This window comes from Aulonocara sp. 'chitande type north' Nkhata Bay, linkage group LG22 (genome assembly GCF_057382095.1).
Source record: "Aulonocara sp. 'chitande type north' Nkhata Bay isolate Kocher_YH1m ecotype deep benthic linkage group LG22, A_spYH_male_GT1.1, whole genome shotgun sequence".
Classification (NCBI taxonomy): Eukaryota; Metazoa; Chordata; class Actinopteri; order Cichliformes; family Cichlidae; genus Aulonocara; species Aulonocara sp. 'chitande type north' Nkhata Bay.
Window position 1 is genome coordinate 31,657,520 of NC_141364.1, and position 21,697 is coordinate 31,679,216.

General features: G+C 41.3%; 3 protein-coding genes across 4 annotated transcripts; all 3 read right to left on the minus strand.

Annotated features, from left to right (window-relative positions):
- Positions 1 to 933: 933 nt before the first annotated feature.
- LOC147304475 (keratinocyte-associated protein 3-like) lies at positions 934 to 13,112 on the minus strand. 2 transcript variants are annotated; one of them, XM_086281462.1, is made up of 6 exons: positions 12,952 to 13,110; positions 11,626 to 11,822; positions 8,551 to 8,610; positions 5,322 to 5,513; positions 2,182 to 2,322; positions 934 to 2,098 (listed from the first exon to the last, which is right to left on the minus strand). In XM_086281462.1, exons 1-6 carry the CDS (start codon positions 12,962 to 12,964, stop codon positions 1,703 to 1,705), a joined length of 999 nt encoding a protein of 332 aa, XP_086137588.1. In that variant the 5' UTR covers positions 12,965 to 13,110; the 3' UTR covers positions 934 to 1,702. The 2 variants fall into 2 exon arrangements, with proteins under 2 accessions (XP_086137588.1, XP_086137589.1); XM_086281463.1 differs by lacking the exon at positions 5,322 to 5,513 and having other exon boundaries at positions 12,952 to 13,112.
- Positions 13,113 to 13,798: 686 nt separating this feature from the next.
- On the minus strand, positions 13,799 to 15,623 carry LOC147304476 (gap junction beta-3 protein-like). Its single transcript, XM_086279418.1, has 2 exons — positions 15,524 to 15,623; positions 13,799 to 15,081 (listed from the first exon to the last, which is right to left on the minus strand). Exon 2 carries the CDS (start codon positions 15,049 to 15,051, stop codon positions 14,320 to 14,322), a length of 732 nt encoding a protein of 243 aa, XP_086135544.1. The 5' UTR covers positions 15,052 to 15,081; positions 15,524 to 15,623; the 3' UTR covers positions 13,799 to 14,319.
- A 2,546-nt stretch (positions 15,624 to 18,169) lies between these two features.
- LOC147304477 (gap junction beta-4 protein-like) lies at positions 18,170 to 19,358 on the minus strand. Its single transcript, XM_086279401.1, has 2 exons — positions 18,710 to 19,358; positions 18,170 to 18,620 (listed from the first exon to the last, which is right to left on the minus strand). Exons 1-2 carry the CDS (start codon positions 19,243 to 19,245, stop codon positions 18,344 to 18,346), a joined length of 813 nt encoding a protein of 270 aa, XP_086135527.1. The 5' UTR covers positions 19,246 to 19,358; the 3' UTR covers positions 18,170 to 18,343.
- Positions 19,359 to 21,697: the final 2,339 nt, after the last annotated feature.

Here is a 21,697-nt window from a genome sequence, read left to right on the forward strand (position 1 = left end):
GTAATCCTTTTCTATTCTCACTGCCTCTGATAAACTGGTACTTTGTGTTGGATAAATACGAACCTCCTTTCTTCCTTCCTATTTTTCTGTTGCATGAAAACCTCATCTGAGGATGTCATGTTTATTCTGTTGAACCTGAAATCGAAATATATGTGTTTCTAAGCTGCACGTGTGCACTGCGTCCTCATTTGTGGTCATTTTGGATACGTGTGGAAAACGTTAAAACAGGGGTCGACATACAGTCTGCTTTTGTCTTAACTGGATCAAACCAATGAAACTCTGTGAAACTGCTTAGAGTTGTAAACCACTGACATTGTTATCATATTAAAACATTTAATTATCTTAATATAGGAATAAGACGCTCAATTTTAACATTATGTCTCATTTTGTCTACATGATATAGAAATGTAGAATGCAGTTTTAAAGAAAAACATCTGCTAGCATTAATCTTTGGGCTTAAATTACAAGGGGAAAAAAATCAGCAGAAAAAAGTAGGTCATTGCCCAGACGGTCCTCTAATTATGGAGCAGAAAGATTTTTGTTAATTCACATAAAATAGCCTTTTTTTGCAGACCCATTGTACAAAAAAAAAAAAGAAAATCCAACATTTATTCCTTTCTCTCCTTTTTTTCTAAGCAGCCCAGTCGACCGAATTGGGAGTCTGTGGTGGCCCAATTCTGGTCCCCAAGCCTTATGTTTGAGCAGATCATGTCTGATCTGACAGCTGAACTGTAATATAATTAAAACATGACATATATATTCCATATATTCCAGGCACTTCTTGACGTGCACCTGCAGATGGTTTGTACCAACCTGGCTAAAAGTCATGCATAACCAGTCCTACCTGTCAGGTCACTCACGAGCTGCTGGGGTTACCATGTGCTAAAAATGTTTTGGTGCCAAAGTTCAGAAACAAAACACATAACAATGGTGTGGTTTCTTGAATAAAAACTTTATTTACTTAAGAAATAAAAAAACAACAACATGTGCAGTGCTAATTTGACTTGAGCTAAAAGAAGAAAACAAAATGCATCTCATACCCTGTTAGGCAAACCTGAGACTCTATCCTCAACAAAAAAGAGGAAAAGCATTGTAACACCAGGAGAGCAGCTCATTTACATCCCAACAAAGTCAGAATAAAGAATATTTTCATCTTGTTCTTCCAATTCTGTTGGCATTGTGCAAAAGAACCCACCAAAAAACCCCAAAATGAAAACATTTTGTGGTCACATTTTGGCGTGTGTGAAATACTGAGCTTTGAATTGTGGTAGAGATTTCAGTGTTGGAGAGCGCTAACTTCCAGATTAGCCCTGCCTCATGGCTTTATAATGGGAAAGTGTGAATCGAGTTTTAAACAGGTCCGAACAGCTGACATCACAGCGACATCGGATCATTCATCCAACCCTTGACAACAAACTGACCAGCTATTTCTCATAATCCCATTCAGCATCTCTCCTCCTGATGTGCATATTTTGTTCAACACGATGACAAGAATGAGAACTGACAAATTCCCATAACTGGGAAATAATCTAGGCCTCAGAATATTCATAGATCACTTCCTCTTAAAGAAACATCTTCATCTGAGGCCAGAGCTTTAAAGTACTGACAGGTTATGAGCATGAAGTTTGACTCCAAGTACTGTAGCTGGAACCTCATAAGACTTTTTCTGGCTCTTCGAGTAGATCTGCTGCGTTAAATAACGCTATATCCAGAAGCTGGACCTTTCCAGCGCACCCCTTTGCAAGAGCCGGTGTTGCTCCGTCGCCATTTGCTGGCTTCCAGCTCTTGTTACTTGCCTTTCTCTGTCTGATCTCACTCTGTGTGGCTGGCGAAGAGGTTGCCTCTCCGAGGGAGGAAGACTGTGGTCCTGACGAGGAAGATACTGTGGAGGGGTGGGAGTTCGGTGCTGGCGTTGTGGAGTTGCTGTGCTCCTTCTTGGTGGTTGGCTGTAGGTTCTTGGTGGTTGGCTGTAGGTTCTTGGTGGTTGGCTGTAGGTTCTTGGAGGCTCTGTATGCCCAGGGGCAGGTTCATTGTAGCTACTTGGAGGTCTAGAATAGTGAGGAGAAGCACCTTTCTCGATTGGCACCACAGCGTTAATCTACAGAGACACCAAAAAATGGCTTTAGTTATAGTGCACAGACTGCCAGTAGAGTTCAATAGATGCCCGAGTCAAAATCTCACCGATCTGCCTCTGGGTCTCTTCCTGGTAGGACAGCAAGGCAGACCCAGAAAGGAAATGCAGACAGCAAGGCAGCGGGCACAAAACACCAGCTGGATGAGACAAGTCACGATTAAAGGCACCCAAAGGATCAGAGTCGTACTCTGGGGAGGGAGAAGGTGAAGATGAGCTGGGGGGAAACACCAGCTGGACCATTCAGAGAACAATATCTGTAAAGGTGCTCTGCAGTCTCACATAAAATGGGGAAACTGTATAGATAATAATAATGTGATACAGAAGTGAACGTGTTCTCAGATTGCACAGCAGGGCTGCAAACCAAAAAACTTCTGGTTTGCAGCCCTGCTGTGGGAATTTCAGTTTGCACAGGAGAGGCTGGATAAAATATGCAGAGCAGAGTATCAGCATGAAATGCTACAGAGGGAATTCAAAGAAATAGAGATGCCTTTTGTTGTTGGGCACACTGACTCGCAGACTACAAAGAGAATAAAAAAGTGCACCGCTCAAAATTTGGAGCTCTCTTTGTAAATCATGATGAAATATGCAGGAAGCACAGAACATAAGGCTTGCATAACCATCATTACTGCTTCTAAGCATGCATGTGTGCCAGAAAAGTCCAAAATACACTCTCAGGTGATGTAATGTACCCTCCGGCAGCCATATTGGAGGCCGCTAGCTAATACACAGCACTGAGTGAACAGCATGGTCTGCAGTCTCAATAGACTAAGACAAAACTTGATGCTCTGGGGTCCAGCTTAAATTTGGTCCATCACAAACTTTATGTGGCTGTAAAATGAGGAAGAAACACACCAAAGATGATAATCCAACCCTCATTCCAGAAAGAAAGCAGAAGAACTTGGGTTTAAATCTTACAACTTGTCTAAATTTCAGATAAGTATTGCTCAAGTTTTGTTTCACAGCTCTCTGTTGACTTATTGAACCCATTTTCTCTATTTTTAATAAGCTTTGATGGTAGCTACTTACTATATTAACAAAAGTATTGAGCCACACCTCTTAAGATTTGAATTCAGGTGTTTTTAGTCGCATTGCCACCGGGGAATAAAACCAAGCACCCAGTCATGCAGTCTGTCTTTCCAAGTCTTTGAGGGTCGTTCTAAAGAGGTCAGAGAATGGTACTGTAATAGGATGGCACTGCTGCAGCTGGAGAGTTTGTCTTCCCTCCTAGATATTTCAGGATCACCTGTAAGTGGTATGATTGCACAGCAACGCAGCCGCAAAGTGTCAGCAGACAAAGATGGAGAGCGAGGGTCGCTAAATACTAAATACAGACTCCGTAACCACAATCTTCCTCTGGCATTAACATCAGCACAAAAACTGTGCCAGGAGCTTCAATAGGAATCCTATTATTACGCTTTACATTATGTACTCAGGTTTGCAATAATTCCCCCACTTTTCCTTTTAGCTTCATTTCCTTCTACCACTCCCGTTCACGTCCTGTCAGACTGTGGCAGGTTCACACTGATTTATTTATTCAGAGGAATTCTAAATAAAACACGAAGAAATCCACATAATTAACAAGACAAGTTTCTTCTCTTTGCTTAAATTCTAATAAATGTACTTGTTATTAATTATTTTTAGGTCTATGAGCAATTGTAATCTCAATATTGAACAAAATAATTCTGTATATACAGTGGTCCCTCGTTTATCGCAGGAGTTACTTTCTAAAAATAACCGGTGATAGGTGAAATCGGCAAAGTAGCCAACCTTATATTATTTTTTACATTTATTATAGATGTTTTAAGGCTGTAAAATCCCTCACTGCACACTTTATACACTTTTCTCAGACAGGCATGAACATTTTCACACTTTTCTCTCAAAGTTCAAACCTTCATAGAAAAATAAGTTCAGTATTATAGAATGAAACCAAAGGCACCCATGGTTTCCTTTGACGGTGCAAAACATTTCATCGACATTGTTGTGTTTGTCGGGGAGAAAACTTACATACTGTACAGCACTTCAGACTCACGCTGCTAGCGATGGAAGATTTATGTAAAGTTGACAAGCTGAATGAAAAGTGAACCGTTATAGCGAGGGACCACTGTAATGGAATAACAAGCAGCACTAGTGCATTTTTGGCTTCTTCAGCTATACTATAATGTGAAAACACCTGTGTTATTTAAAGCAGCTTGAATGTCAGGGTTTTAAGGTAGTACGTCTGAGGTAGTCGTTGCTTTAACTGTCTTTTGTGATCTTCAGGATGATTTGCCCTGTTCTCATCCCAATCATCCGGTGTAGGGCACTAAATAAAGTAAATAAAAGCACGATCCACAGGCGGTTACAATCATGGTTAAATGACTTACACAGATGTATTGATTCAAACGGAAACATATCTGTTCACCCAGAGAAACAATGTAGAAACGAGGCATAACATGCTACCCTGTGATTACCGCTCTCTATCATGATGAGTGACGATCTGCACTGCAGACACGACTGCACGATGGCAGTCTCCTTTTCAATATTTAGACAAGTGAAGCCCTCCCACTCACTGAGCCACACAATTGACTGAAAGAATACAAACACGGTGGCGGTGGGGACTGTCTGCCCAGGGCCGTGTCTGTGCTACTTACAAATGATAACCTACACCGCGTGCAGCAGCTGTGCCATTAACCCCCCGTGCCAAGAATAAATCCACTGATGAAGATGAAGGTGACTGATGCAACAAATTGTCAACTACATTGGGTGTTAAAACGCCAAAGTGTTGCTGATGTGTGGATGTTTCCGTGAGGCTTAGTGCGTCTGACAGCGTAACGGTGTCTGGACGCAGCCCGGAGCTAGCTGACGGGGTCAGGTCAGCGTTTGTGCCACCAGTCCGTCAGCCGCACAAGCGCGACAGCCTGAGTGACAGAGAAGACAGACACCCAGCCTCCCACTCCTTCTCCCACACCCTTATGTACACACACACACACACACACACACACACACACACACACACACACACACACACACACACACACACACACACACACACACACACAGTACAAAAGGGAATGCTGCCACCATGATGCACAGCCTCTGTTGTGATTATGTCACAACAGTCAGCTGTTCAAAGAGCCATCTGCTGCAGAAAAGGTCACAGGTCACGCCTTGATCTCAGCATCTGTGGCGCGCACACTAATGCACTCACGTAGATGCGTGTGGGGTCAAAGGGACACTCGTTGGTGACGCTGGAGTAGCCGGTGGCGTCAGGGAAGCGGCAGAAAGTCATGAAGCTCCGCCCACCGTGAACAATGGCCCTCACCACGGATACAAAAAGGCCAATGGCTGAAGCCGCTGCCGTGAAAGACGCAACCAGACTCACTGTGAAGAGAGACCACGTCTAGGGGAAAGGAAGAGAGAAGCACAACTTAGATGATCAGGAAAGAAAAATTCTCCCAGCTGGGAAACTGGGGCATCTCCGGCTGGAAATAGACTTTAAAAAAAAAGAAAAGAAAAAGACAGCAAAAGAGAAACAAACATTAGTAGAGCTGAGATTATTCACAGCAGCCGCTCTGACATGTCAGAGCAACAAAAGCACAGGTGTATTAATGATTCTGGTTCCACTCCTGCTACTGTGCGTGCTGATTCACTGCCATAGACTCCTCATCCTCCCCACCCACAACAAGAAGTTTGCAATACAAACAGGGTTAGTTAGGATAGTAAAGCAAGCAAAAGCAGGAGCAGGATTTTGACTGATGCTCATAAGGAAATATGCAAAGAACAGCAAGACTAACTCGACAAAAACAAACAAAACAGTTTGATATTTAACAACCTCACTTCAACAAGGGGGTGCAGTGTGGAGTTTGCATGTTCTCCCTGTGTCTGTGGGCTCTCCAGTTATACTGGCTTCCTCCCACAGTCCAAACACACAAATGGGGTTAGGTAAATTGACCATAGGTATGAATGTGAGTATGAATGGTTGTCTGTCTCTCTTTGTTAGCTCTGTGGTGGACTGGCGTCCTCTGCCTCTATGATATGATCCAGCTGCCTCCGTGACCCTTAATTGGATAAGCAGAGGAAAATGGATGGATGGCTGGACTTTAACCATGCTTTTGATTAAGTAGACTTTAAATTGTTGTGTCCCTCCATTTATCGCAATTTGTCATTATGCAGCCTATCAGATTTCATATACCAAGATAAGTGTTCTTGTCAAAAGAACTCCTGTGTCTGAATATTGTGTTTCTGTCTTCAAAGAGTTGAGCTCCCTCAACACACAAAAAACAACAACCCTAAATTACAAAAAAAAAAAAAAACTAAACCAAAACCCCAAAAGAAATCGGTTTTTCTCTGCTTGGACATGTTCTCTCGCCTTGCTTGTCCTGACTGCACTGCCATAACCTAGCATAGCGTCGCATAGCGTAGCGTAGCATAACATAATAGGCTCTCAAAACACATTATGCTTTGAATGTTGATGGCTGCACAGTAAAAGCTACAGATAGCAGCCTTAGGCTCACACAGGATTAGAGAGCGTTAAAAGACTGCCTGGCAACCATTGGTTGTTATTAAAAAAAAATGTTACCCAATCTGTTGCAAGTACTTGCTAGAGGCTGCTGGCAGTTGCTGTGAAATCGACTGCTAAAGCCCCAATCATACAGGCTTAAAAACCTGCAATGCCTTCTGCTAGCCCCTAGTTGCTAGGGAAAAATTTATATTCCCTAAATTGTTTGCAAGTGGTTGCTGGAGGTTGTTAGCTACTGCTAGGTGAAACTAGTTGTAAGAACTTATACAGCTGTGCTGACAACCTCCTTGCAATTGCTTTTGTTGCTAAAAACATTGCTGTGGTTGCCTGTTTGTATGTTGCTCCTTTTGCCAAGTGTTGGTTTCAGAGGTTGGGGGTTGCTGCAGCACTCCTTCTGTGACCCATCACAACAAACAACCTCCAACAACCACTCACCAACCAGTCGGCAATTAAGATAGGCCTGTGTGATTAGGGGCTTAGCAATCCATCCATTTTCTACCAATTGTTCAGGGCCGGTTGGCGAGGACAGCTGGATGCCAACAGAATCACATCATCTACAAAAAGCAGAGATGAGATTCTGAGGCCACTAAAGTGAAAGCCTACTGCCACCTGGCTACACCTAAAACCTATGTCCATAATATCTGAAAAGAATGAAAAGAATCTGTGACAAAGGGCAGGCGTAGCAAAGTCCGACACCCACTGGGAACGAGTCTGGGTTATTGTCAGTAGTTTCGATCAAGCTCCTGCTGTAGATCTACAGCAAACACCCCATAGCCTGTAGCACCCCCAACAGGACACTCGGAGGGATGCGGCTGAATGCCTTCTCCAAGTCCACAAAACACAAGTAGACTGTGGGTTATAGATTTGAAATGAAAATTTTGATTTGATCACAATAAAAAGCTTGGGTTAAAAACAATTTTAAATGGGAACTAAAGTCCAATTTAACCATGAACACAAACATTGCAGTTTATTTCCTGATGTTTTACAAATGGTGTTTCCTAAGTACAGTCATCGCCTGTTCTAAGGAACTACTTATGATTTGTTTTAAAAAAGAAAAAAATAATAGTAATCCATTCAGGATGTAGCACGCCTCTTGGACAATGCAACAGGAATAAGCTCCAGCCTCCATGCATGATAAGAAGATAAGAAAATAGACTGATTATGCAAGCCTTAGCCATACTTGTATTACAAATGAATGATGCACGATAATGAATGATACGCTGGGTGGAGAAACCTATCCCGAATTTACAGAAGGTGAGATGCAGCTAATCAGCGTGCCCAGATATTTAAAGTCAATTTGCGAAGATGACTGAGCTGTTAAATCAAAACCCGATAAGGCCAGTAAAAAGAAATAAAAAAAAAAAAAAAACACCTACAGCAGCCACATGTAAGAAAGGCCCGTGTTCACTCATCACTTGAAGTGGATGACTGAGTTACATAACAAGATGTAATGGACTCAAACTGCCGCCTCACAGCCTGCTTCACAGAGGCACTCGCTAACAAAGGAAACCGGAGTGGTTTATCAAGCTACAGCTCACTCATGAGCAAGCTGCCTCGTCAGTCCCGTCTGAGCAGCCCGACAGCTAACTGAATAAACATAGAGGAGATGCAGGGAGTGAGAGGGGGGGAAAAAAACAGAAACACACACACAAATCCAGCTCTGCAGGGCTGAATTCAGACACCTGAGGCAATGTGCAGGCTTTTTTTTAAGTCACGACAGAGAGAAAAAGGTGAGGAAGCTGTAAAATATCAAAGCAGAAGCAGGCGAGCAGAGTGCTGGAGCGCTGTGAAGGTACCGCTCTGGCACAGTAATGTTAGATCAATAAGAAAAGCAAAGGAGAAAAGGTGGATAACACAAGGAGAAAGGAACCTACTCTCCAGATATTGAGATTAAAAAGCATACTGCAGAGATACTAACCAGGGATTTACTCTTCTTGTTTTTAGAGAGGACGATAGCCAGAATACCAGCAACAACTCCCTGCGGAAAGAACACAGATGACATTAAAAAAAACAAAAAAAAAACAAACCCAAAAACAAAACAGGGAACGCACTGCAAGCAATTCAAACACATCTTTAAGTGCCTCTGTATTTTTGAAAGATATTTTTAGGAGACCTGAGGAGCAGCATTTTCACAGAGTGGCTCAAACTAAGTGAAAACCACTCAGATTCCTACACAAGCCACATTTTTCAGAGAGAGATTAAACATTATTCTAGAGTTCTTTATACATTAAAAATGGTTTTAATGAACTTTAACACTGACCTATTTTCACATACAAACAAATGTGCTGCATGTCATTCTCAGAATTGCTTCCTCATAGCAGCAAGGAGAATCATTTATGGCACAAACCCAAAGAACGGCCAGAAGTGAACCCTGTCTTAAAATGTGGTCACATCTTACAGCAGAGTCATTGTGACTTTGTTTCATTCTTATATGTAACGAGCACATCACATCAATCCCCTATGAACGACATCAGCAACTTTTAACTAGAGTTGGGGTAGTCCAATTAACCAAAGGCCGGAGCTGCAGATTAGAAACGAAAAGTCAACTTAAGCCTGTGATATTTGTCCAGAGATGGCAAAAGTGAGCACATTCATCACTAAAGCAGACATACAGATGCTTGTGATAACAAGTACTTTGGTAAATGTTAATGTACTGATTCAATTTATTAACTCAAGTAAGAGAGAAAAGGCAGAAAGTAAAAAGTAACTCTTTGGATATTTCTACCAGCTTTTTGAACCTCCCACAAACATGAATACAAACCTTATCATTTTAAAATTTGAATTCCGATAACCATCTGTTATTTGGAAGCAAAGTGACATTCAGCATGTGAGGGCAGCGTAAAAGCCCGTCTTATCTGTCTTACATCTTTCTCCATCTCTGATTGAGCGTATCTGGCCATATCCCTGTGTTGGTGTTAATCATGCATTATGATAATAATGTTGTTCCAGGATCGACATTGCAATTGATTGATCACGTTGTGTCATAACTTTGGAATTCGGAGAAAAAGAAAAAGAAAAAAGCCTTTGTTTATAAGAAACTCTCGTCTGGAAAAAATGTAAGCATGTCAAGTGTTTCCTTTATTAAGTTATATTATATAATGTGTATATTATCAATATTATCAGCTTTGCTGTTACTCCAAATTTACGCTACTCATGCTGGTTATCTAGCAATAGTTTTTAAAAGCATTAGCTAACTTCCTGGCTAATGCTAACTGACTCCTCAGACAACATCATTGGTCAGCTGGAATCTTGATCCTGGACCGATGACGATGCAGGATCAACGGGATTATCAGATGGTAGCTCTGAGTGAACTTATCGAGCACTCTTCTTTTCCTGGGAAATACAGCAGCTGGATCTTTAGCCAACAGACGTAACGCGTGACCAACTGCATACAAATAGATAGTGTATTTGTTGATATCTCTTGAGCTTTTAGAAACTTATTTGAAATTACCTGCTACCAAAACAAACCCCTGAACAAACAAAAAGTTACTTAATTTACGCTAGCGCCTCTTCTGTAGCGCTAGCTAGATGTTTAAGTACTTCAACCACAACTTTTGGACGATCTGCACCAAAAAAGCCATCCCAGATTGTTCCGGCCCACTTAACCCCTGAGTATAGTACAACAAATGATATAATGTGTATAGATTATATATTTGGGTTTTTTTGCCTCTTAGATTTCTTTGTAATAAGCACCAGTGATGGAGACACCAGCAGGACTGATTGTCCTTTTTCTTGTTCTCCCCATTTAGCCTCCAATCACTTTAATGTTTGAACATTAGCAATGTCAGGAAATAATAGCCCCCTCAAAAGCGTTAAACCTGGAGTAAAGAACTTGTTTGGAAAATGTAATGAGTAGAAAGTGCAGATATCTTGGTTAAAATGTAGGGAGTACAAGTAAAAAGCTGAAAAGGTAAAGTAAAGACATCTGAAAAATCTTCTTAAGTACAGTAAAGTATATTTTTACTTCACAGCTGTGAATTTGTCTACAGATTTATAACTTATGAATCCTGAAAAACAGTTAATTCTATTGTTTTTTGTGCTGTCATCACCACGAGGGAAGGCAACATTGGTAATACTTTAATAAAACGTACGCATGTAAAAGAATTCTTACCCTGCACAAAGAAAACAAACAAGCACGCACACACACACACAAAATCACCATCGGCTTTACAAAACCCGCGCACCGGCCTGTCGCGTCTCACCACCATCTTTATCTGCACACTGCTCCACGTGACCTTAACTCGTCCACACTGTTTTTGGATGTGTGACACTCAGGGTGACAGAGTATGATCAAGCAAATAAAGCTTTAGTCACAAATGACTATTCCCCGACTGAATGGGAGTGGCAGCTGAAAAGTTTACACTGGCTGCAGCACTGAGAGTGAACTTTTAGTCTGAGGGCAAACTTCTTTCCAGTCTGTTGCACATTTTCAAGCTTTAGCATCACTAAGCTAACAGAAAGCATGAAAAACTAGAATATGTTTATGTTTGTATATTGCATGTTGTAGCATATGGTATTTTGGAAAACCCTAACTATAAATAATAACGAAAAGGCAATATTTTATCATTATTATTATTATTGTTGTCGTTATTGTTAGTGATAATAGTAGAAGTAGTATTCATGCCAAAGATTTATTTTTAAATAGTTAAAACCTGTTCTAAAATCACAGGAGTGAAGCAAAGATGACATTTTTTTAACCAATCCTCCAGAGAGGAGGATTGGGGGTGTTTTGGCTCTTTTTGAATGTGGTCTTGCAGGTCAGTTCTCTTTGTTACCTTCAGGGCATCGTTATACCTTACCTGCTAGTAAAGGTTTTTGATGCTTTAGCTCACGTGTTTGTTTGGATGTTACTGTGTTTTATGCACAACAAGCTTCTCCGAGCTAAATTAGCCACAGTGGGATTTATACAGTTATTAATAAAGATTAGATTTCCTAAAATTCCCTCCCCAGAGATGTCCTCTAGCTCTATCCTTGTTAGTGCCAAAATGCTCACCAGCATGCCAGATGTGATGGCCACCACGTTGGCGATGGCGTACTGCATGGTACGGTCCTGGTTTTTGATGCTGATGTACCTGAGCACCACGCCATGCACCAGAGCTCCCAACAGAAAGTTCACGTGACCGACTAGAATCACGCTCAGACCCATCTTCATCAGGGCCTTGGGATCCTGCAGGCTGTCGCAGCACAGTCCTGATGGGAGAGGGAGAAAAGAAGCAGGTCGATCCACAGCAGCAGAGCAGAGAGAGGTGACTTTACGTCATCCACGCCGTATTGATCAGAAACACAGGGGCCAGGTCAAAACCACGGCGGAGATGTCAGCCGTGTTAATAATTAGCTGCTGAGCGCAGGCTGTCCCAAACAAGTGTGTAAGAGGTGACCAAAGATTTCCAAGACAAAAAAATCTACACTTGGCCTGTTATGCTTCCCCCCCCCCATCTTTTCAACCAGTCAATGCTCACAATAAACCCACATTAGCTTCATGTAATGCACAATAATCCCTCTTATCCAAAAGCGGAAACTACAGATACAGTTCCTGACAAGCTTATCTACTCTTGGCTCTGTGTGATGTCATCAATGTCATCATCTAAGACACACGCCCTGTTTGTGTCACTTTTAGGCTTGCACATCAACTTTAATCTCATCTTGTGAAAAGCCTGTTGTTGAAACCTTCTGTTTACTAGAAACAGCCAATCAGAAGAAAGCAAGCTTTAAGGGAAGGGGAAAGGCGCTAACACAGATGCTGGATAAAATCAAGGGATGCTCCAAGGCCCAGTTTAATAGAAAGAAGGATTATTCTGAACTGCCAAAGCTGCTCAAGTAGAAAGTAAAATTATGAAGTAGAAAATTTGCATGAACAGGGCTCCCTTTCTTATGAAATCTGGATCACATCTCAATTTATATAATAAATATTGATGGGGTTTGTGTAGTCACGTGACACCGGTCCTCGCATACATTTCGTACGGCGATCCATCCAAGTGAGATCCATATTTATTCCTTTATTCCAGCCACAACAGTTTCACAACTAAATATCTGGTCAATGTTTACTCGCCTCTTGCCACGTGAAACATCCACGCACAGGCATGACAGTTGTGACAATGTAACACGGTGCTGGGTTTGTTTGAATCTGCCAGTAAAGGGTGATAACGTTTAGAGAAAATGCCCAAAGTAAGCAGTCACTCTGTTATTGCGGTATTAAAAGTGACCTGATAAACTAGTTCCACACCACCACCACCACACCCAAACAAACACTGAAGTCTGGAACACTGACAGCACTTTACAGGCGATTAAATCCCCAAACCCCCACACTCCTGTTTGTTACCTGTGTCGCCCATCTCTGTCAGGTCACCATTCGGTAGGTTTTTTTGTTTGTTTGTTTTAAATTATTTTAATTCAAAAGACAGGCTGTCCTGGGGTGGGACGGTGTCAGCGTGCTCTCGCTTCTTCTTCAAAGTGATCTCCACAATCCCGTCGGACAGAAAGTCACAGTCTCTGACACTCCTGCACGACGCTTTTCAAAATAAAACAATGATCCCTGAAAGTGGAGCATACTTGATGAGTTTTCAAAACTGTCGATAAGCTTTTTTGTTATTATGAAAAGACACGATGAATTTAGTACTTTAAACTGATTCTTTCTTGTGTGGAAAAATAAATTGGGATTAAAAATTTTCTCCCCTGAATAAATTGTTTTAAATACATGCTTTTATTTCGAAAGTAAATTCAATAATTATATATATAATATTCTCTAACCTTGATGCAGACAGGGCACTGCCTATAGATTTCTTTTTAAATGTAAAAATATTTGAATGACTGTGATGTAACTTTTGACAGTTTGACAGTTGCCATTAAAAAAAAAGTCCAAACTTCAATATATGTGGCTGGTTTGAATAAATAAGTAAGCTGCACAAGAGTAAAAGAATGTGTAGCAACTACAGCAAAATAATCTTTTAAAGAAGCCCAAATAGTAAACAGTCACAAAACAACGGAACTCTGGGGATATCACTGATGGGTTCTGTCCCTTCATATGCCAATAAGGCTTGACTGCCACCAAGTGGATCAGTGACGCTATTGAAGAAATATGAAGCTGAATGACCATTTTACAGATTTTTACAAATATATACAAGTTGTAATGTTTATTTTTGTCACTTTGAGCGACTAAGTCAAACAAATTAATAGTCACTTTTGCTCAGTGTTGTACTGTCTGTAGTCACAAATCTGTGAATGTTCAGCCCATAATGTGAAAATCAGTTCTTGATATTTCATCAAACATTTATTTGTAAGATCACAACAGGGAATTAAAACATTTACATTAAATTACATTTTGGAAACTTTATAAATGTAAATACAATAAACCTGAATGCGTTCACCTTTTTTCATGGGTGCTTTTCAACAACACGCAGAGGCCTAAATTATCATCGTGTCCATTAGGGCCGTGGAGAGATCCCTTCTGAAGGTTAACAAAACACACACACACTTAAGTTCAGTTGAAGCTGATATGAGGTGTCAGATGTCAAGTGGATAATCTTACATTTGAATGATATTAGGAAGGGATCTTCAAATGTGCAGAACACCATATCAAAGATTTGAAAGCCAAAGGTGAAACTACTTAACATTTAATGCATAAAAATAGGTGATTAATAAGGGGCATGAGAAGATTTCTTGATTTTTAGTTCCCCAAAAGGGTCTTCAGCTATTCAGCGTGAGAGGACTTGCAGGTGTCGCAGTCCACTTCAGGGCGGACCTTTCTCGATGCAATTCTGATGCTGCCGTGTTGTTTTCGATTCACCACTCTGGTCGCAATCATGTAGAATATCTCACAAATGTTGAGCACCACACACAGGACGGATGCCCCCACCATGAAGTAGGAAAAAACGGTTTTCTCAGTGGGTCGAGACACGTAGCAGTCGACCAGATTTGGACAGGGGCTGACATCGCATTGAACCTTCCTGGGCAGCTTAAAGCTATCGTAGATGTAGTGGAGCAAGTAGAGAAAAGTGATCTCGAAACCAGTTTTGATGAAGAGGCTCATCAGGTACGTCCACCACAGGCCGCCATGCTTTTGTCCCGGGTTGTCGTAGAGCCGAGTGTTCTCGCCGTGCTTGGCTCGGTACTTGCGTTCCCGTTCTTCCCGGTAAGCCACGTGGAGCACCACCATGAATGAAGGGCAAGTGATGAAAACAAGTTGGAGGGCCCAAAGGCGAATGTGGGAGATGGGGAAGAAGTGATTATAACAGATGTTGGTGCAACCAGGCTGACGGGTGTTGCAGTCGAAGTGCCCCTGCTCGTCGCTCCAGACTCGCTCAGCAGCCACCACGAAGATCAGCACCCGGAAAACAAAGACCACTGATAACCAGATCCTTCCGAAGGCAGTGGAGTACTTGTTGACTCCGCTGAGAAAACCCTGAAGAACTTTCCAATCCATGAGTTCAGGCTTCAATACGTTTCTTTTAAGCTGTGAATATTTGGGGAGGCAGGAAAAAAAAGAAAACATAAAGGCAAAGTTATGCAATCATCCAGAGAATATCTGTTCCCAACAGTGGGTCTTTCAAATAGGTGTTCCCATTTCTGATCAAACTTTTGCTCGGAAGCTCTGAAACCTAAAGCTCTCCCACTTCTCACAGCATGTTTTCACTTATGTTCAAAATTTGACACTTTTAAAGAAATATGCCATTAATAATTAATGAAATGCTCACTGGTTTATAACATAAAATCCCTCGACAGCACAAAAGATACTTGATTCTCTTCCTCGGCTACCTTTAGAAGAGTTTAAGCTGAAGCTTGCCTCAACTGTGTTCCACGTTTAGTTCTTCCATTAAACTTAAGGATTTCTTTTTCTAAATAAAGTTTTAAAATGAAAAATAACTTATGTGAGACTGTATCTAAAAGAAACTTACCTTATGACTTCTGTTCTTGCACGCAGTCTTTCATGCGTCCAGTCTGGGAAATAAACTTCCTAAAAAAATAAGTTAAACAGGTAGCATTGGTTCAACCTCTGGACGGATTGGTCATAATCTAGAGGTGTGTCCACTTCTGGCATCTACCCAGCTAATCGGAGTGCTGGACAATATACTACCTTAAAGTTATGAATGCAGCAAAAAAATTACAAAATACACATACGTAGTGATACGCTATCATTTAGCCTTAATAAGGCACATTTTAAATTGTATTTGTCCACTGTGATTTGAGTTTCTTATGTTTCTTATCAGTCTCATGAGGCAGTTGAGATGTGAAGATATGTCCTTGGGTAGGTGCTTAGTCAACCAGGCTACCACCTAACATTTGTTTGAGCAACAACTCTAAAATGCACCTGAGATATGGAGAGTTGATATCGCTAAACAGTATATGCATTTGTTTGTTGATTTTCTAAGGTTAGGAAGTGCAGCAGTCACCACCTTATAAGTACACTCAGTACAAATCTGTTCTTTGATATGACGCTCGTAGAAGGAATGCCAAATGTAGTTTTTACTGAGGTGGTGCGAAACTAGTGTAGGAGTAGTGTTTGTTTTTAATGCTACTCCCTTCACTTACCACATGAAGTTGTCATGTGGATACATCACATTGTGGTTTTGCTGACTACTTTAAAAGATCTTATGGAATGGTAGTAGCAGTTTGGCTCTATTAGTTCATTTTACAGCATTGCAATTTGTCTCAAGCACTTAACCAGAACACCAGTGATCTGTCTCAGCTTTGGGTTGGGTTTAGCCACTTGCTAAGTTTACAGAAACTAGAACAGCATTTCAAATAAACTTTTATATATTTTGGCGTGACGATTTTTCTGTTGAATGTTCCAAACAGGTAAAACATTCTGTAGAAAGTGATGGAATTTAAATGAAAGTCTAACCATGGTGGATAACTAAAAAATGATAAATTGTTGAGAAGTTATAATGTCCAGCCTAATTCTTTCTGAGTGTAGTTAAAGAAAAAATCAGTTTACTTTAATTCATTCAGCACAGGTTCAGAAATTTTGTGTTATGTAGATTGGAGAATCATAACGGTTGGTTACATTGTAACCCAGGTTCTCTGAGGGGAAAGACTAGATCTACACTGAACAAAAATTTAAACGCACACTTTTGTTTTTGCTCCCATTTTTCATGAGCTGAACTCAAAGATCTGAAACATTTTCTACATACACAAAGGACCCATTACTATCAAATATTGTTCACAAATCTGTCTAAATCTGTGTTAGTGAACACGTCTCCTTTGCCGAGATTATCCATCCCACCTCGCCGGTGTGGTATGTCAAGGTGCCGATTAGACAGCATGAATATTGCACAGGTGTGCCTTAGCCTGCCCACAATAAAAAGGCCACTCTGAAATATGCAATTGATCACACAGCACGAGGCCACAGATGTGGCAAAACCAGTCTGTATCTGGTGTGGCCACCATTTGCCTCATGCAGTGCAACACATCTCCATCGCATAGAGTTGATCAGGTTGTTGATTGTGGGCTGTGGAAGGTTGGTCTATTCCTCTTCAATAGCAAAGTTGCTGAATATTGGCTGGAATTGGAACACGCTGTCATATCCGTCAATCCAGAGCATCCCAAACATGCTCAATGGGTGACATGTAGGGCGAGTATGCTGGCCATGCAAGAACTGGGATGTTTTCAGCTTCCACGAATTGTGTACAGATCCTTGCAATATGGGGCCGTGCATTATCATGCTTTAACATGAGGTGATGGTCATGGATGAATGGCACAACAATGGGCCTCAGGATCTCAACACGGTATCTCTGTGCATTCAAAATGCCAGCAATAAAATACACTTGTGTTCGTTTTCCATAACATACGCTTTCCCATACCACAACCCCACCCACCATTGGTCATTTGATCCTGAGACGGTTTCTGACAGTTTGTGCAGAAATTCTTTGGTTATGCAAACCGATTTTTGCTGCAGCTGTCTGGGTGGCTGGTCTCAGACGATCCTGGAGCTGAACATGCTCAATGTGGAGGTCCTGGGCTGGAATGGTTACACGTGGTCTGCGATTGTGAGGCCGGTTGGATGTACAGCCAAATTCTCTGAAACACCTTTGAAGAAGGCTTATGGCAGAGAAATGAACATTCATTTCACGGGCAACAGCTCTGGTAGACGTCCTGCAGTCAGCATGCTAATTGCACGCTCCCTCAAAAGTTGCGATATCTGTGGCATTGTGCTGTGTGATCAATTGCATATTTCAGAGTGCCCTTCTATTGTGGGCAGGCTAAGGCACACCTGTGCAATATTCATGCTGTCTAATCGGCACCTTGACATGCCACACCTGCAAGGTGGGATGGATAATCTTGGCAAAGGAGACGTGCTCACTAACACAGATTTGTGAACAACATTTGATAGTAATGGGTCCTTTGTGTATGTAGAAATTGTTTCAGATCTTTGAGTTCAGCTCATGAAAAATGGGAGCAAAAACAAAAGTGCTGCGTTTATATTTTTGCTCAGTGTACATTGCTGAACATGTGGAATATGTAGAGTGGAGAGATAGTCTTGACATATGGTCATATACATCCAAAAAAAAAAATCATTTTGATAGTATCAGATTAAACGTTTATTGAAATAGCAGTACATACATGCTCAACACATCAATGTTGGGGAACAAAAACATAAAATAGTTAAAATGTAAAATTGGTTTCAAAATAACCAACATCATCTGTTTGTAAGCATTTGCTGATGATTCTGATTCTGATATTTAAAAATTCATTATGTCTCTCAGGACATAATGAGCTCAGGCTATGGTGTAGGGCGGGGCTGAACCCTTCTGGCCCGGTTCTCCATTGGTCACACTCTTCTCCAGAACCGGTTCTTTGTAGGCTGAGTTTTCATTACCACTCAGAGGAACTCTGGTCATCATGAAGGAGTTGTCTCTCATGGAGCAAGGTCCTTTTTTGCAGCATTCCCGGAACCTCTTCCCACACAGATATAACACCTCACAAAGAGTGAGGAAAATGCACACAAAGCTGGTCACCACCATAAAGACAGTAAATATCTTCTTTTCCGTTGGCCTGGAAAACAGAGTGTAAGAGATAAAACATAATGTAGGATTAAGCGTTTGAAATTTTTGGCCATTTAGAACCTTAAAGGTATCCCTTACCTCGCAATGTAGCAGTCCACCACATTGGGACATGGCTCTTCTCTGCATTTCACCAGTGGAGGAAAGAAGGCAGCTTCGTAGAGGTAAAACAGCAGGAAGACAAACACGCCATCCACAGTTATCTTGAACAGCAGGCTGAAAAAGTAGGTCCACCAGAGACCCCCTCGTTTCTTTCCTGTGTTATCATACAGAGGTGTGCAGTCTTCTCCGTACTTTAGCCGGTGCTTACGCTCCCGGTCTTTTCTGTAGGAAACGTGGAGAGTCACGAGAAGGGATGGACAAGTCACAAAGATCAGCTGGAGAGCCCAGAGTCGGGTGTAAGAGATGGGGAAGTAGTGGTCATAGCAGACATTTTGACAACCAGGCTGGCGGGTGTTGCAATCAAAGTCCTTTTGTTCGTCGCCCCAGACCTTTTCACAAGCCACCAAGAAGACCAAGAGCCTGAAGATGAAGACAATGGCAAGCCAGATTCGACCAAACCTTGTGGCGTACTTGTTAGTCCCACTGAGGAGACCCTCCAAGAAGATCCAGTTCATGGTGTTGTTTCAGATGTCAGTTGAACCCAATTGTAGAAACAGAGCACTAAAAAAGAAAATCCCAAGATGTGGGACCCACTGCTGAGGTATCGCTCGCTTGGACGCACTCTGAACTGGGCATGTCAAGCACGAAGGTGCTTTAATATGTTTCTTAATACCTGCCTGTGCCTTCTTGGCACAGTCAGAAAGGGAGGGAGGTACACAGAACAAAGCAAACATAGACCCATTCTTCAGCTAGAGTCACTTCTGTAACTGGTGATAAAACACACACACACCTTGACTAGTTCAGTAGTTCACACAGGCTCTGCACCATCCTGGACGCTACAAGTCTTACATTCAAAGAAAGCCAGTTAGCCTGACTTAGAATAAATAAGGAAAGGTATGTGATACAACGAGCCAGGTTGTGTCAAAAGATACAAAAAGTCTGCCTATCAGGAAGTTTCTTAGAAAGAGACAGATGAGTATTCACTTCTGAGGAAAGTTTTTATACACACCAACCTGTCTTCTCCTGACTTTAGCGTTACTGTATATTTAAAATGTGGCCAAAAGTGTACGATCCTATCCTTGGATAAGTTGGAAACAAAGACAAAACATCACAGGTGATTTATACAATCCCATCCTTCCTGTATGAGGAACTCAATTTTATTTGTATAGCATTAAATCACAACAACAGTTCCTCAAGGTGGTTTGTATTGTGAGGTAAAGACCCTGCAAAAATACAAAGAAAACAGAGGTTATAATAAAATATAATATTGATTCACTCTTTAGCTAAATTATAATTTGGGAAAGACACTTCACCCGTTGCCTTCTGGTGGTGGTCAGAGGGCCCGGTGGTGCCAGTGTCCGGCAGCCTCGCCTCTGTCGGTGCCCCCCCGGGTGGCTGTGGCTACAATGTAGCTTGCCATCACCAGTGTGTGAATGTGTGTGTGAATGGGTGGATGATTGTGTATAGTGTAAAGCGCTTTGGGGTCCTTAGGACCAAGTAAAAGCGCTATACAAATACAGACCATTTACCATAATAGAAAGGGGAAAAACAAGAAAAAAGAAAAGGACACAGCACCTCTGTGAAATCATTTTATTTTATTTTTTGCAAAATCTGTTACAATCACAAGACAAAACTTGTCAGATTGGACAAAATGCAACACAGTTGCAACACAAATAATAAAGAACCTTGAACCTTGAGTTACAATAACCTTATTCTCAATTTTATAACCTATGAAGCTGGTCCTAGATGAACAACCTTTTTGTATATCAACCCTTGCTATTAAGGCGGTCTGCTGGCTGGCTCCACAGCTCTACAGTGCACAATAACTTTAGAGTGGATATAGAGAACCACATCAGCCAGAGTCAAGTAATCCTTTGGGTTTAGACCACAGACTGTATAATATGGTTATGACATTGTACGTGTCTGCGTGAAGCTGGACAATGAAATCCAGCTATATTAGATTAGATCAGCAGTTGATATTCACTCTTGGAGAGTACTGATGTACAAAGACGCAACAACGCTATAGGAAGGTGTTTATGTCTACAGCCTACACAGACGGAGAGGCCCAGGAATACCTGACTCATTATTATTATTTGTGGATTAATAGTTATACTAACATCCATCCATCCATTCACTTCCGCTTATCCTTTTCAGGGTCGCGGGGGGCGCTGGAGCCTATCCCAGCTGTCATAGGGCGAGAGGCGGGGTACACCCTGGACAGGTTGCCAGTCTGTCGAAGGGCCAACACACAGGGACAGGCAACCATTCACTCGCACATTCACACCTAGTGGATTATCCAATTAACCTATCCCCACGCAGGGAACCCACGCAAACACGGGGAGAACATGGAAACTCCACACAGAAAGACCCCACTGATGGTGGAATTGAACTCAGGACCCCCTTGCTGTGCGGCAGCAGTGCTAACCACCATGCCACCGTGCCGCTATACTAACATAATGTATATTATGACATTATAGGTTTTTAGTAATTCTAATTTATAATTCTAATTAATTATTATGAATTATAATGACACGTTTCATGTAGATGCCCTGAGTGATAATGGATCTCTTTTAACACTAATGCTTTTTTTTTTACTACAAGTAATCAATCAATAACTACATACATATACATCTATCTATCTATCTATCTATCTATCTATCTATCTATCTATCTATCTATCTATCTATCTATCTATCTATCTATCTATCTATCTTTTGGTATAGCTGCAATAAAAAAAAAAGATTTCCATATTTAAAAAAAGATTCTGAAGGAGTTTGACTGCCGGACTTGGAAACACGTACCTTCATATTGTAGTATTATGATTCTTACTTGAAACAAGAGTCAAATACTTTTTCCAACATTATGCAAAAATAGTTAATTCAGAATCTTTTTCAAACATTTGTGCACAGTCACCTTTTAAAGTCATACCATCTGTATTAAAGTACAGGGTGATGCCCAAGAACCAAA

Coding starts and splice junctions, on each gene's coding strand:
- LOC147304475 (XM_086281462.1), bottom strand. Junction 5,514..8,550: donor ACAAGAAGAGTAAATCCCTG/GTTAGTATCTCT, acceptor CCTTTCCCCTAG/ACGTGGTCTCTCTTCACAGT. Junction 2,323..5,321: donor TTGACCCCACACGCATCTAC/GTGAGTGCATTA, acceptor CTCCCTCCCCAG/AGTACGACTCTGATCCTTTG.
- LOC147304476 (XM_086279418.1), bottom strand. CDS start 15,051: ATGGATTGGAAAGTTCTTCAGGGTTTTCTCAGCGGAGTCAACAAGTAC.
- LOC147304477 (XM_086279401.1), bottom strand. CDS start 19,245: ATGAACTGGATCTTCTTGGAGGGTCTCCTCAGTGGGACTAACAAGTAC. Junction 18,621..18,709: donor GTGGACTGCTACATTGCGAG/GTAAGGGATACC, acceptor TCTGTTTTCCAG/GCCAACGGAAAAGAAGATAT.